General features: G+C 27.1%; 1 protein-coding gene across 3 annotated transcripts in view; it reads left to right on the forward strand.

Annotated features, from left to right (window-relative positions):
- The window catches only part of LOC123298293 (brain tumor protein), a 409,721-nt gene extending 404,759 nt beyond the window's left edge, over positions 1-4,962 (forward strand). For all 3 annotated transcript variants that reach the window (XM_044880253.1, XM_044880252.1, XM_044880254.1), the window contains one exon: positions 2,062-4,962. In XM_044880253.1, the coding sequence (XP_044736188.1) occupies positions 2,081-4,813 (2,733 nt within the window). In that variant the 5' untranslated portion in view covers positions 2,062-2,080 and the 3' untranslated portion in view covers positions 4,814-4,962. The remainder of the gene's footprint in view (positions 1-2,061) is intronic.
- The last annotated feature ends 7,495 nt before the right edge of the window (positions 4,963-12,457 follow it).

The raw sequence follows: 12,457 nt of genomic DNA on the forward strand, positions 1-12,457 counted from the left end.
CTAAGGATATTTCACAAAAAAGTACATGAATTCTTACTTCAGGCGTCAAGTTAATTAAGTTTTTATTATATTTCGGGGATATTCCCATGGACTTTGCATCCTTATAGTTCTGAGCTAGCCAGGACCCGAACGAACCAATGACAAAAGCATCCAATGAGACCATAAAGCCTTTCGAAAATAACGCATTAGTAAGTTGGTTATATGTGTCGAGCTTTTGCTAGCGAGTTACATATAAGGCATCCAGGGCACCCTCAAATGGAATACAGATGTCAATGATTTTAACTTCCTTACTAGTCTCATCCAGGATCACCAGGTCAGGACGAAGAGTACTCCGTACGACGGGCACTTACCAATTGATGTTCAAGACGACACCAGGGAGTAGACGGTACTCGCAGGTAGACGCTTTCTAATCCACAGATTTCTGTTTTTAGTAATATATTAATTACAAACTTTGAAAGAATTAGCAGCCATAACAATTTTATGTCTTTGTATGTGAGTTTCAAGCACTTAGATTTAGTTACAAATACACAACCTGTATAATACATTTTATTTGTATAATAATAGTAATAATTCTTAGCATTTAACTCGAGTAACATTAATATTTATGATCATCATACCCAGTTTGTTAGTGGTTTGTGTAAATAAATTTATATGAACAGTTTCCATATATACAATGTATAATAAATATATGGTTCGTATCTTCTTCTTTTTTTAAATATTATTATCATTTAACACACAAGTTGATCCTGTACATGGTATCATAAATCGTATCATAAATTATATTGAATTTTGGTACGCTTCTATGGACTTAATTATTCAAAATATTCTCTCAGTCTTATTCATTTATGATCAGATTTTGGAGAAAAATTAGCCAATTTATCCCGTAAAATAGATCAGCTTTCAAAACGTTGAGTAAGGAAAGGATTCTTCTATCTATAGTGGAAAAAGAGTATTAGAGGTTCACTCGTATCGTAGTCTCATTTTCAAAAATTTCTGCGCACTGGAACAAACAGCCTTCCATATTAATGCATCTTTGATAAATTTTTTCTTTAATAATAAAATACTGTATAATCAAATCTGCAACCAGTTGTTGTTTAACCTCAATGAAAATTGTAATAGAAATACGCGCCTTGAGCGTTCATTGACTGAAATTCAAAATGGAAGGTCTCTTGATCAATTTCTATGATTGGTAATCAATTTCGCGCGTAAGAACACACATGTGTCTCCTCCATATGCTTATTCCTTTTTTATCTTCTTAACACATATAACAGGAAAATAATGCCAACGTAATAGATCCTTCTGTCTTTTTCTCTGCTCTACAATCTTCAATCTACCAAGAGGATTTAATAGAATCTAAAATAAGAGTCCGGATTTTAAAAAACTTCTGAATATCTAATAACCTTTGAAAGAATTATTTTTACAACAATTGTATAATGGTGAGGAGTCGATGAGATTAAAAATATGTTTTTTATTTAGAGGACGTCTTGTGGATTAAAAAAAGTATACACTTTAAACAATCAACTGTCATTCTGTATTTTGAATACTCATTTGAATAGTTGAAGGTGGTGGCTTGCATCAAACATAATAATACTCTCCTACTATTTTTGTGTGATTTCCATTATTCATTATTGGCTATTCTCCAAACAGTTTTTTTTTTTTTTTTTTTGTAAATTGATTAAATTTACAATATTTATTTAAAAGTAACAACCATTCTTTGTTTAATTTCTTTACATAAAATACGTCAATTATTCACAGAATTGAAGTTGTAGAGGATTATATTTTTTATTGAATCGTTAATTTTGTAATTATAGAGAAAAAAGAATAGAAAATAAGTATAATGACAAATATATTTGTCCGGACACTTCCGGAACCTTTAAGTTTATTTGAATACAGATATCTATAAAATAGGCTTACAAATTTATCCATCATTTTGTGTGCTAAGATGCTATATACAGGCGTTTCAAACTTATTAAGTCACTTTTAATTGATCTAATTTTAAAACCCTTTATATAAATTTTGATTACATTCAAAATAATATAATCATTTATTCTTTTGTTACAGGGATGACGGGTAATTGAAGATGGCCTCACCAACACCATCTTTGGATTCATTAACAAGAACACATTCAGTTGGATCATTTGGTGATCATACAGATTTTCTATCATTTTCACCATTAGCCGATTCACCACTAACATTAAGTGATAATTCATCACCACCATTTAGCGACTCAGCAATTGGTGATTGCCGTGAATATTTAACATCATCGTCTTCATCATCGTCTACATCCTCTGCATCAATAATAAATAATACAGCAATTACTACAACGACTGCATTAGCAAGTGTTACAAACGGTGGTAGTCTACATACACAGACCTCAACAACACCAAACTCCACAACAGAATTAATTTGCTTATTCTGTCGTCAAATATTATTAAAACCAAAAGTATTACCGTGTTTCCATTCTTTTTGTCAAACGTGCATTGATAAAAATCAAACACATCCAGATAAATTAACTTGTCCAATTTGTCATAACGATTGTTTAATTAACGAAATTGCATCGGAATTCACGAATGAACTAAAACAAATTATCTTACGTTTAAATTCAGATCCAAAATTCACAGCTGCACGTTGTACTGGTTGTAAAAGTAAAAAATCTGACGCTGTTGCACGGTGCATTGACTGCGCAAATTATTTGTGTTTAAATTGCGTCATGGCACATCAATTTATGCATTGTTTTGAAGGACATCGTGTCCTTAACTTAGGTGGTGGCAACGAATCAAATAATCAAAAAGATGATAACAATAAACCAAACAATTTAGTTATAACAAATGGTAGCGGAAATAATGGTCTTGGAAATAATGATGAAAAGGCTGTATATTGTCCACGCCACAAGGTTGAAATATTAAAATATTATTGCCGTACATGTACGACTCCTATTTGTAAAGAATGTACAATGTTAGAACACCCAAGTGGTCTCCACGAATGGGAACATTTAAATGACGCTGTTCCAAAACAATTAGAAGTTATGAATCAAATTATACAAGAGGCAAAAGGCAAAGCCACTGATATGTTAAATATGGTGAAAAATGTTGAACACAGTTCCAGCCGTTTACAAGTACAATATCATAAAGCACAAAATGAAATTAATGATACGTTCCAATTTTATCGTTCCATGTTAGAGGAACGAAAACAAGAATTATTAAAAGAATTAGAAAGTGTTTTCTCCGCAAAACAAATATCATTAGGTGTAGTCACTCAAAAAGGTAAAGAAACTGTTGAGAAAATTTATCAAACATGTGATTTTGCTGAACGTTTGACAAAATGTGCAAGTGCTGTAGAATTATTAATGTTCCGAAAATTATTGGATACAAAATTAAATGGATTATTAAATTATAATCCAGAACAAAATGTTCAAACTGCGTGTGAATTAGAATTTGTATCAAATTATCAAGCAATACAAGTAGGTGTACGAAACACATTTGGGTATGTCCGATCTAGTTCCGAAGTGAACTTAGGCCCAAGTAAACAACCACCAATTGCACGACCAACAAATGGATCTTTATTGAATGGTTGTAGTTCTACAAGTAGTAGTGGAAGTAGTATGAATGGAAGCTCAAATAGTATCAATGGTGGTATTCATGGTTTAAGTGGTTTAAACAACGTGCTAGATCGACCTTTCTCAAATGGTTTAGTATCATCGTCAAGTCAATCGACATCACCATTTGAATCAAACATTATATCAAAACGTTTTAGTAGCGCAAACAGTCTTGGACCATTCTCAGCTACAATTGGTGATATGAACTTAAATGGTATTAATCCTTATGAAAAATGGTCCAATGGTGGTACTGAAAGTATCTTCCAAAATGGTACTTCAGAACATTTTTCATTGGCATCAACTACGGTGCATGCTGATTCAATGTTAGATTTAACCTCCAAATTAATGTCAACAGCAATATTCCCACCTAAATCACAAATAAAACGACAAAAAATGATATATCATTGTAAATTTGGTGAATTTGGTGTAATGGAAGGGCAATTCACCGAACCAAGTGGCGTTGCAGTTAATGCACAAAATGATATTATTGTTGCCGACACAAATAATCATCGTATTCAAATATTCGATAAAGAAGGACGATTCAAATTCCAATTTGGTGAATGCGGAAAACGAGATGGACAATTATTATATCCGAATCGTGTTGCTGTTGTACGCACCTCAGGTGATATTATTGTAACCGAACGGTCACCAACACACCAAATACAGATATACAATCAATACGGACAATTTGTTCGTAAATTTGGAGCAAATATATTACAACATCCACGAGGTGTTACTGTTGACAATAAAGGACGAATTGTTGTGGTCGAATGTAAAGTAATGAGGGTAATAATATTCGATCAAACTGGAGGTGTTATACAGAAATTTGGTTGTTCAAAACATTTAGAATTTCCAAATGGTGTTGTTGTCAACGATAAACAAGAAATCTTTATTAGTGATAATCGAGCACATTGCGTAAAAGTATTTAATTATGAAGGTACATATTTACGACAAATTGGTGGTGAAGGTATCACTAATTATCCAATTGGAGTTGGTATTAACGCTGCTGGTGAAATATTAATCGCTGATAACCATAATAATTTTAATTTAACAATATTCACACAAGATGGACAATTGGTGTCAGCGTTGGAAAGTAAAGTGAAACATGCTCAATGTTTTGATGTGGCATTAATGGATGACGGGTCTGTGGTTTTGGCAAGCAAAGATTATCGTCTCTATATATACCGATATGTACAAGTGCCGCCTCTGGGTCTATAGAAACATCATCAACAGGCTGCAACTACATCTTTTAACAAACGTAGATCTACTTAAAAATACACAAAATTTCTACAAAAAATATGTATTCGGCCTGTTTTGAACATTTAACTAATGAGAAAAAAAACATCCTTGGCATTTTTGTGTTCCATTCTTTGAATAGACAATTTTCACTTTGTTAAGAAATGCAATTTTTTTCCAAAAACAAAAAGAATGGACATGAAATGTTAAGTAAAAAATATTTAAAAACGTAATTTTTGTGAGTTGTTACAATTGTCTCTTAATTCGTCTTATAGTTTCTCTCTTTTTTAATTATATTCAAACAAAAGTGTGGTAGGATTTTTTTACAAGAAGAATTGATGTGCAATTGATGTGTAAAAGTGTGGCAATTTATATAATTATCTCCAAAACTAGGAACTTATTAACCAGAATATATGAGACTGATTACGAATGAATTATTAGAAAAAAATTGTATACAATTCTTTTTCTTTCGGAATAAATAAAAAATCTTACTAACCTAAAATAAATACAAAAAAACATTTTTGTATCAACATGTTAACTCTTAGATTTTAGTACATGACTACTGGTGTCCTTAAATGTGAGTGACAATCAACAGGCGGAGCAGATTAATTTGCAAATAAATGACAATCGTTTGACGAGAGAAAACGGAGTAGTTTTTACAAAAATGTTATGATATTGCGTTAGCATCGTCCGTTGATTGTGACCCAATTAGGATGCTACAGTCAACTATTGTGACCAATGAATAATGTGTGTTAAAAAATATCCTATTAAAATAACACCACTGATAAATATCACAAAATTTTTAACTGCATCAAACAATCTGTTAAAACGTACTAAAAATTTAAAAACTTTTAGATGTTAGCGCTATCGTAACGTGTAAAATATCGTATATCATTAGTTATGATAAGAACTAATCGTGAATAGATTTGTTATGTGGTGATGAAAAATGAATTAACGTAGTATTCAATTTTTATGAAGTAAATAAAAATACTACAAGTTTCCTACTATTATGAATGAGCTCTATTTTTATTAAAATAATAATTTTTAATAACTCTATTAATTAATATTATTATTATTATTCGTGTCTATCTCATAATATCGTCTTTGTGACTAATTTAGTCCACTAAATAGAACTTAAACTACATAGCATTTAAGAAAAACAAAAATTTAGGAAGTATAATTGATGCGTTGTTAAAATGATCATGTGAATCAAAAATTGTGAAGTTTTTTTTTATAATAAGTATTTTTTCATTTTTTTTGGGGAACGCATGATTTTTGCTCATCGCTCTATATTGTTATTTGAGTAATATTGACTCACTATCTCACTTTTTATTATCTTTTTTCTTGTTATAAGCAGAGACCCTAGTCAACAAAACAAAAAAATATAAATTTTAAACAAAAATCAAATCAACCATGCTGAATATTTCAAAATTTGATTTTGACATTACCTCGAATTTTAATCTTGAAAAAAGTATTTTTTGTTCGATAGTTCAAAAGTAGTAGATTTTTTAGTAAAAATATTTTTAGTAAATTTATTAATCTCATTTTGAATAAATAATACTTTTATGCTAAATACATAACATTAATGTAATGGATTTTGCATATATTTAATTTTCTTTTAAAATTAATTAAGATTTAAATCAGAGGTTTTGTGTGTTTTAAGTAAACGAACTTTATGTAGGAATAAAATTATTAAGCCCTTAACTAAAATACGAAAATTGTTTATGTGTACCATTTTTCTTATAAAATGCCACATATAACGCCATAACTTATATTTTTGACATTTGTATTTTTTTTTATATTTATATATTATCAGATACATCGGTTTTTATTTTTGTTATTATTATTATTTTTTAAGGATATTTTATTTTATTTTTAAATAAATATTATCCTGTATGGTGCATGCAAACAACAAAAAAAACATCCCCACCATCAATTTTTTTTACAATACACTATTTTTTTTTAATCAATATTTGTATTTTTAGAAGTATTATTAATTATTATTTAGTAATATATTTTGTTATAATGCTGCCAAGTTTAAGATAGCCTACCGTATTGCTCCTTAATCACAGAGTATTCGTTACACGATTACCCTGTGTAATTGTAGATATAAAAATGGCACTTGCATGCAATTTATTATTATTTTTTATTTTATTATTATTATTATTTTTTGTTATTTATCCCTGCCTTTGTTATAAAAATATTAGTATTATTATTTTACTATTTTAAATATTTTTTACTATTATTATAGTTCTCTAGGCGAGTGTGTATGGAGGAATTTTATTGAAAATTGAATAAATCACCTTGAATTTGAACATAATTTTGCACAAAATTGTATATAAAAATCGAGAACAATTATTATAATATTTGCTATTAATTGATAGAAAGAAATAATTTTCTTTTCTTTTATTAATTAATATTTTTTATAATAATTGTTTTCAATTCGAATCAAATTTTTCTTTTTTTACTTAATTATAAAATTATGTTCATGTTTAATGTGTTGTGACGACTCAAATTCGCTTAGTAGATATAATAAAAAAGAGTATAAAAATGAGACGCTCTCTTAAAAATTGTATTTTTGACGGAACAACTTCGCAAAAAAGATTGTGAATTAATTGTTTTTACCAATTTATTTATATTTTTTAATTTATTTTTCATTTTTTTCCTATTTGTTATTTTTTTTATTACTCATTGAAAATATTTAGTGTGTAGTAGTTGAGAATAATTTTTTTTAGTTTTTTTTTTTGGAAAAATTGTGGAATAAATTGTTTTTGGGCTGTATTTAAAACGGATCTCATATTTAAAAAAAAATTATAAAAAAATCTTTAAAAAACTAAAACCCAACACAGTCCTATTTCTCTCTCAAAAAATATATATTTTTGTATTTTTATTAATTCTTTAATAATTAATTTTTATGTTTGGATTGGGCACGGTCCACTTTCACCCACAATTCATCAAGTATTTGATTTTTTTAAGTATTTTTTTTTTTTGTATTTAGTTTTTCAACTAAATATATATTGTGTAGTATTAGTATTATTCTATTTTTTTCCTCATTTTTTTGTGTAGTGTTTGAATTGTGGGGAGTGTTCTGAATGCTTTGCAATCTCATTCCAATAGTAATTTAAAAGAAAACTCAAACAAAAATTAATTAAATTAATTACAAAGAAAACCTAGAGAACAAATCCTGTGCCGCAATATTATATATTTATATACTAATGGTATTCCGTTTTCCAATTTAATAATTAATATTAGTTATTATTATTATTATTAATTTGTTGTTATATTATTGAATTTAAATGATAAACAAATTGTTCTTAAATTAATGTTTTGTTTTGAATATTTTTTTGTTGTAAAATGCTTTTTTTTTTAAATAATACCAATTCTTTTACAGTTTATTGATTTTTTTATTTGATTTTTTTCCTTTTTTTCAGTTTTTTTTCAGTGATGAATATAAACATTTAATTTACAACATTTTATATTAAAACGCAATCTCATTAAAAAATACATTATATTTATTTGCCAACTATGAACATGAAACGTTAGTAAAAAACGTTTTCATTCGAAAAAAGAAAATCATAGATCTCTATACCAGCTGGGAAAATATTAAAAGTGACAATTTATATTTCCAAATGTCCCGTTAGAGTCTTTTTAACGTGGCACAGGTGTGCATTACATTAAATCAAGTTTTCTTATGATAAAATATTTAGTATTCTTGAACCTCTAATTCGACATTCATTTGTTCTTCGCTAAAGCATTTCTGGAAATTTCCTATGTTCTCACTTTGCATTCCGCCATGTTGTCAAAATAAAGTTTATATTTATCATCTAGTAGTGTGTGTTTTTCAGATCGTAAATTATGTATTTCTTTGTATTTCGTAGAATTTGTTTACATTTTTTTTTAGTAAGTATATTCCGTCAAATTTACTTAACCCCAACAAAGACATGGATGAATAATGAAAAATTCATTTTTTCTTTTATTAATTTTTTTAATATTATTCTGCATGGTTATTGCTGCTTTCTTATGAACGAATGTATTGTGTGTTTTTTAAAAGTTTGGTGAAATTTTTGCACGATGATATTATATAAACTTTTTTATATTGTATAGTAACTTAACGTCCGTAAGTAAAAAAAAAAATATAAGTATCGTAAATATTTAAAAATTAAAATTAATTTATGACATTTTTTCACCCCACCAACAAATCTCTAGTCGTCTTATTAATTTTTAATCTCGTTGTGTTTTGTTTGTGAGAATTTTTCTTGTTATTTTTGCACATTTTTTTTTTTAAGATTAAGTTAAAAAAAAGACCATATTTTGTATTATTCAGTTTCCAAAAATCCAATATGGTCGTAATTTTAGTGAAGAAAAAATGTCATAAATGAATTGAATCTTGTATATATAGGGTAAAACAAAAAATAATATATGTTTTTTATAAAAATCTTTGTAAGTAAAACAATCTTCCTGGGGCCCAAGTCTTTTAAAAATAATCCTAATTAGTATTAGGCATGTTTTTTGCTCTAGATCTTATGATATCACAACCTTTAGTGATTTAGTAATTTTTTAAACGTAGTTTGTATAGTTGATACTTTAGATATATTCCTCTTAGTGATATTATTTTTTTTAAATTTTTTGTATTAATCGGTCATAAAGTAAATAACATTTTTCATAATAATATTTATTATTAGTGATGCGTTGGGCTGTTCAGTGCGACCTTATTTTTTACTCTCTTCTGTACAAAGTTAGCAAGGGGGGAGGTCTGCACTTTCTACTCTAAGTGTATTCATACTAATAAAAAAAAACTTATTGTATCAAGGATGACGACCTTGGTATTATTTTGAAACAAAAATTTAGCTGACGTAAAAATATCAGTAATTACCAATAATCAAAAAAACTGTAAACTTTACGAATCAATATTGTTTCTCTCGACATAAGATAGAGCTGTAATTTTTAGAAAAAAACAAACATATAAAGGTTGATATACACGAGATTTGGAAATTGTGTGTATCAATCTGTACATTTTTACTTGTGTAAACAGTTTCACATCAACCATTTTTGTGAAAAACTGAATTTTTTGTAGTGTTGTATAGTTCTAAATGGAATCTATTTTGCATGGTGAGACACAAAAAATATATAAATATAAATACAGTCGAAGCGATTCTACGTTCATGTCAATTAATCTAGGGAACATATTTTAATCAATTTGTACATAATTATAAGATCTTGTTTGTAATTTGTATTAATTCTTAGACTAAAAATAATACATAAGAAATTCAGAAACATCAAAAAAACAAGAAACAACTAAAAATATCTTAATAAATAATGTTTAATTTCCTATCGTATTAGACGAAATTTTGCGCCAAAAATTATGATCGACAAAAAAAAATTACTTATCATTTAGTTTTAATTGTTCGGTCTTTTCCGTCTATTAACACAGAAATTTTTTTTATTCTATATATCAGTAAGAAAAAAACTAAATATATTTTAGAAAAAATTTTATTGAATCATGCTTTTATTAAAAAATATACTAAAATAAATCAAAATCATAAAATTATATCCACAGAATATTCACGATTGGCAATTAAGCCAATATTTAAATAAATGCATGAATTTGATCACATAAGTGTATTTTTTAAATGGAAGCGTGTATTTAAAAACATAAAGGAATTGCCTGCGGTTAGATACATCGGCCGAACATCCGCCATTAAAACAAGAAATGTTAAAAACAATGTATTTGCGCAAAATATTTAAAAAATATATGAATAAATAATCATAAAATATTTGTTTATTTCAATAAAAAATAATATTAAAAAAAAAAAGAAACTACATATAGTGAGATTAATAATACCAATTTTTGAATGTAGATTATAAGACAATTTTTCTGCAAATAAAATTTAAAATAAAATTAAAAAAAAAACTTTTTTAAAACATTTCTTAAATTAAAAGTCATTTTCATTTTTTCTCCGTAAAATATAACCACAATTTCTCTGTTCGAATTAATATCTTGTTTGAAAATTGTCCAATTTTTCCCCCTAGTAATCTTAAAAATGTAAAAAAATACAATGTTGAAAAAAAAAATCGAATTTATGACGTCATCAGCATTCATACAATCATTTGCAAAAAATTTCTTTTTAAATGAAGAAATTCCAAAATCATCATGTTACATAACCTTTTTGAGCTTTCAAATTCATCATGTACTCCCATAGTGCTTGCTATTAAAAATAATTATTAAAATATAAAAAAACTATTGATTTTGGCCTAAAAAAATTAACTATGGAAGTAAAGACAGTTTATAGTTGGTTTTTAGCACCATAGAGTTGCTCAATTTGAAAAAAAATGTTATTAGAGCTTGCAAAAAAAAAAAATATATTTGAGAAATATCCCTCCTTGCATATAAAATATGTAATTATCAAAAAAAAAAAAAATCATTAAAATTGAATAGTTTATATAAACAGTTACTTTTTCGTGGAAACCAATTTTTTTGTATTAATTTCTTTAAAAAACATGAATTTTTAAAAGAAAAAAATTGTAGTTTTCTACTTAAAAAAAACCTAATAAGACTGCTTGTATTAAATTTTAGCATTTAGAGGCCTATTTCTATATTTACATGTTTCATTTTTAAATAAAAAATTTCCACGAAAATGAATAACATAACATTTGTGAAATGGATAACGTACTATCAAATTTGATTTTGTACATTATTTATTTTGTGAAAAATCGAAAATCTTTTAGCGAACAGAACAGACTGTGATCATCGAAAAATGCCTTCCCCCTCCATCACCCCGAACATACCAATCATGAACAAAAAAAAACACTGGTCAAAAAAAATAAATGATGTTAAATAATTTAAAAAAATATATAAAAAATTCTAAAAAAAATACAAAAAAAAATTTTTCTTAAAGAATGAAAATTATAAAAAACATGTTTGTTGAAAATATTGGTTATTTGTTTTTTCCTTTTTTTAGAAATCCATCTTCGTATTTTAAACATAATTTAAAATTGCCCCCTGTTAAACGTTTTAATATTGGTAATTAATTATGTGTTAGAGTTGTAAAAATCTACGAACAGTAATTAATATTAATAGAGAATAAAATAAATACAGCACTTCTTATACAAAACGTAAACTTCCTTCCCCCCTCTGGCTCCTAGATACAAAATTCGATACTCAACTCAACATGAACACTCCATACTATTTTATCTAGACACATCTACCATTTCCGGAAAACCACTAACCTGGTATTCTTCAGTTGATGTTTTGAAGACCGTAGAATCTCTGATATTTTTATTTCTTGACCCATCAAAATATTATCCACATTTTGCATTAATTTTAAACCAAAATCAAGACATATTGACGTCGAAATTATTTTTTTAAATCGGCATAATTTTTCTGGTTTAAATTCAAAATGGGATGATTCTATAATTGTAATTAATATCTAAAAAATAAAGCACATTTTCCAATAAAATATAAAGAAAAACCAATTTTTCACAACACTTATTTAAAAAAGAATAAAATAAAATAAAAAATAAATTATAAAGCTTTGTCGGACCGATGTAGCTGGACATCGCGGACCAAAATATTTTCATGCCTCACAATAGAATAACGAGGAAATAATTAACTGTAGTTTTTCTTAA

This window comes from Chrysoperla carnea, chromosome 4, assembly GCF_905475395.1.
Source record: "Chrysoperla carnea chromosome 4, inChrCarn1.1, whole genome shotgun sequence".
Taxonomy (NCBI): domain Eukaryota; kingdom Metazoa; phylum Arthropoda; class Insecta; order Neuroptera; family Chrysopidae; genus Chrysoperla; species Chrysoperla carnea.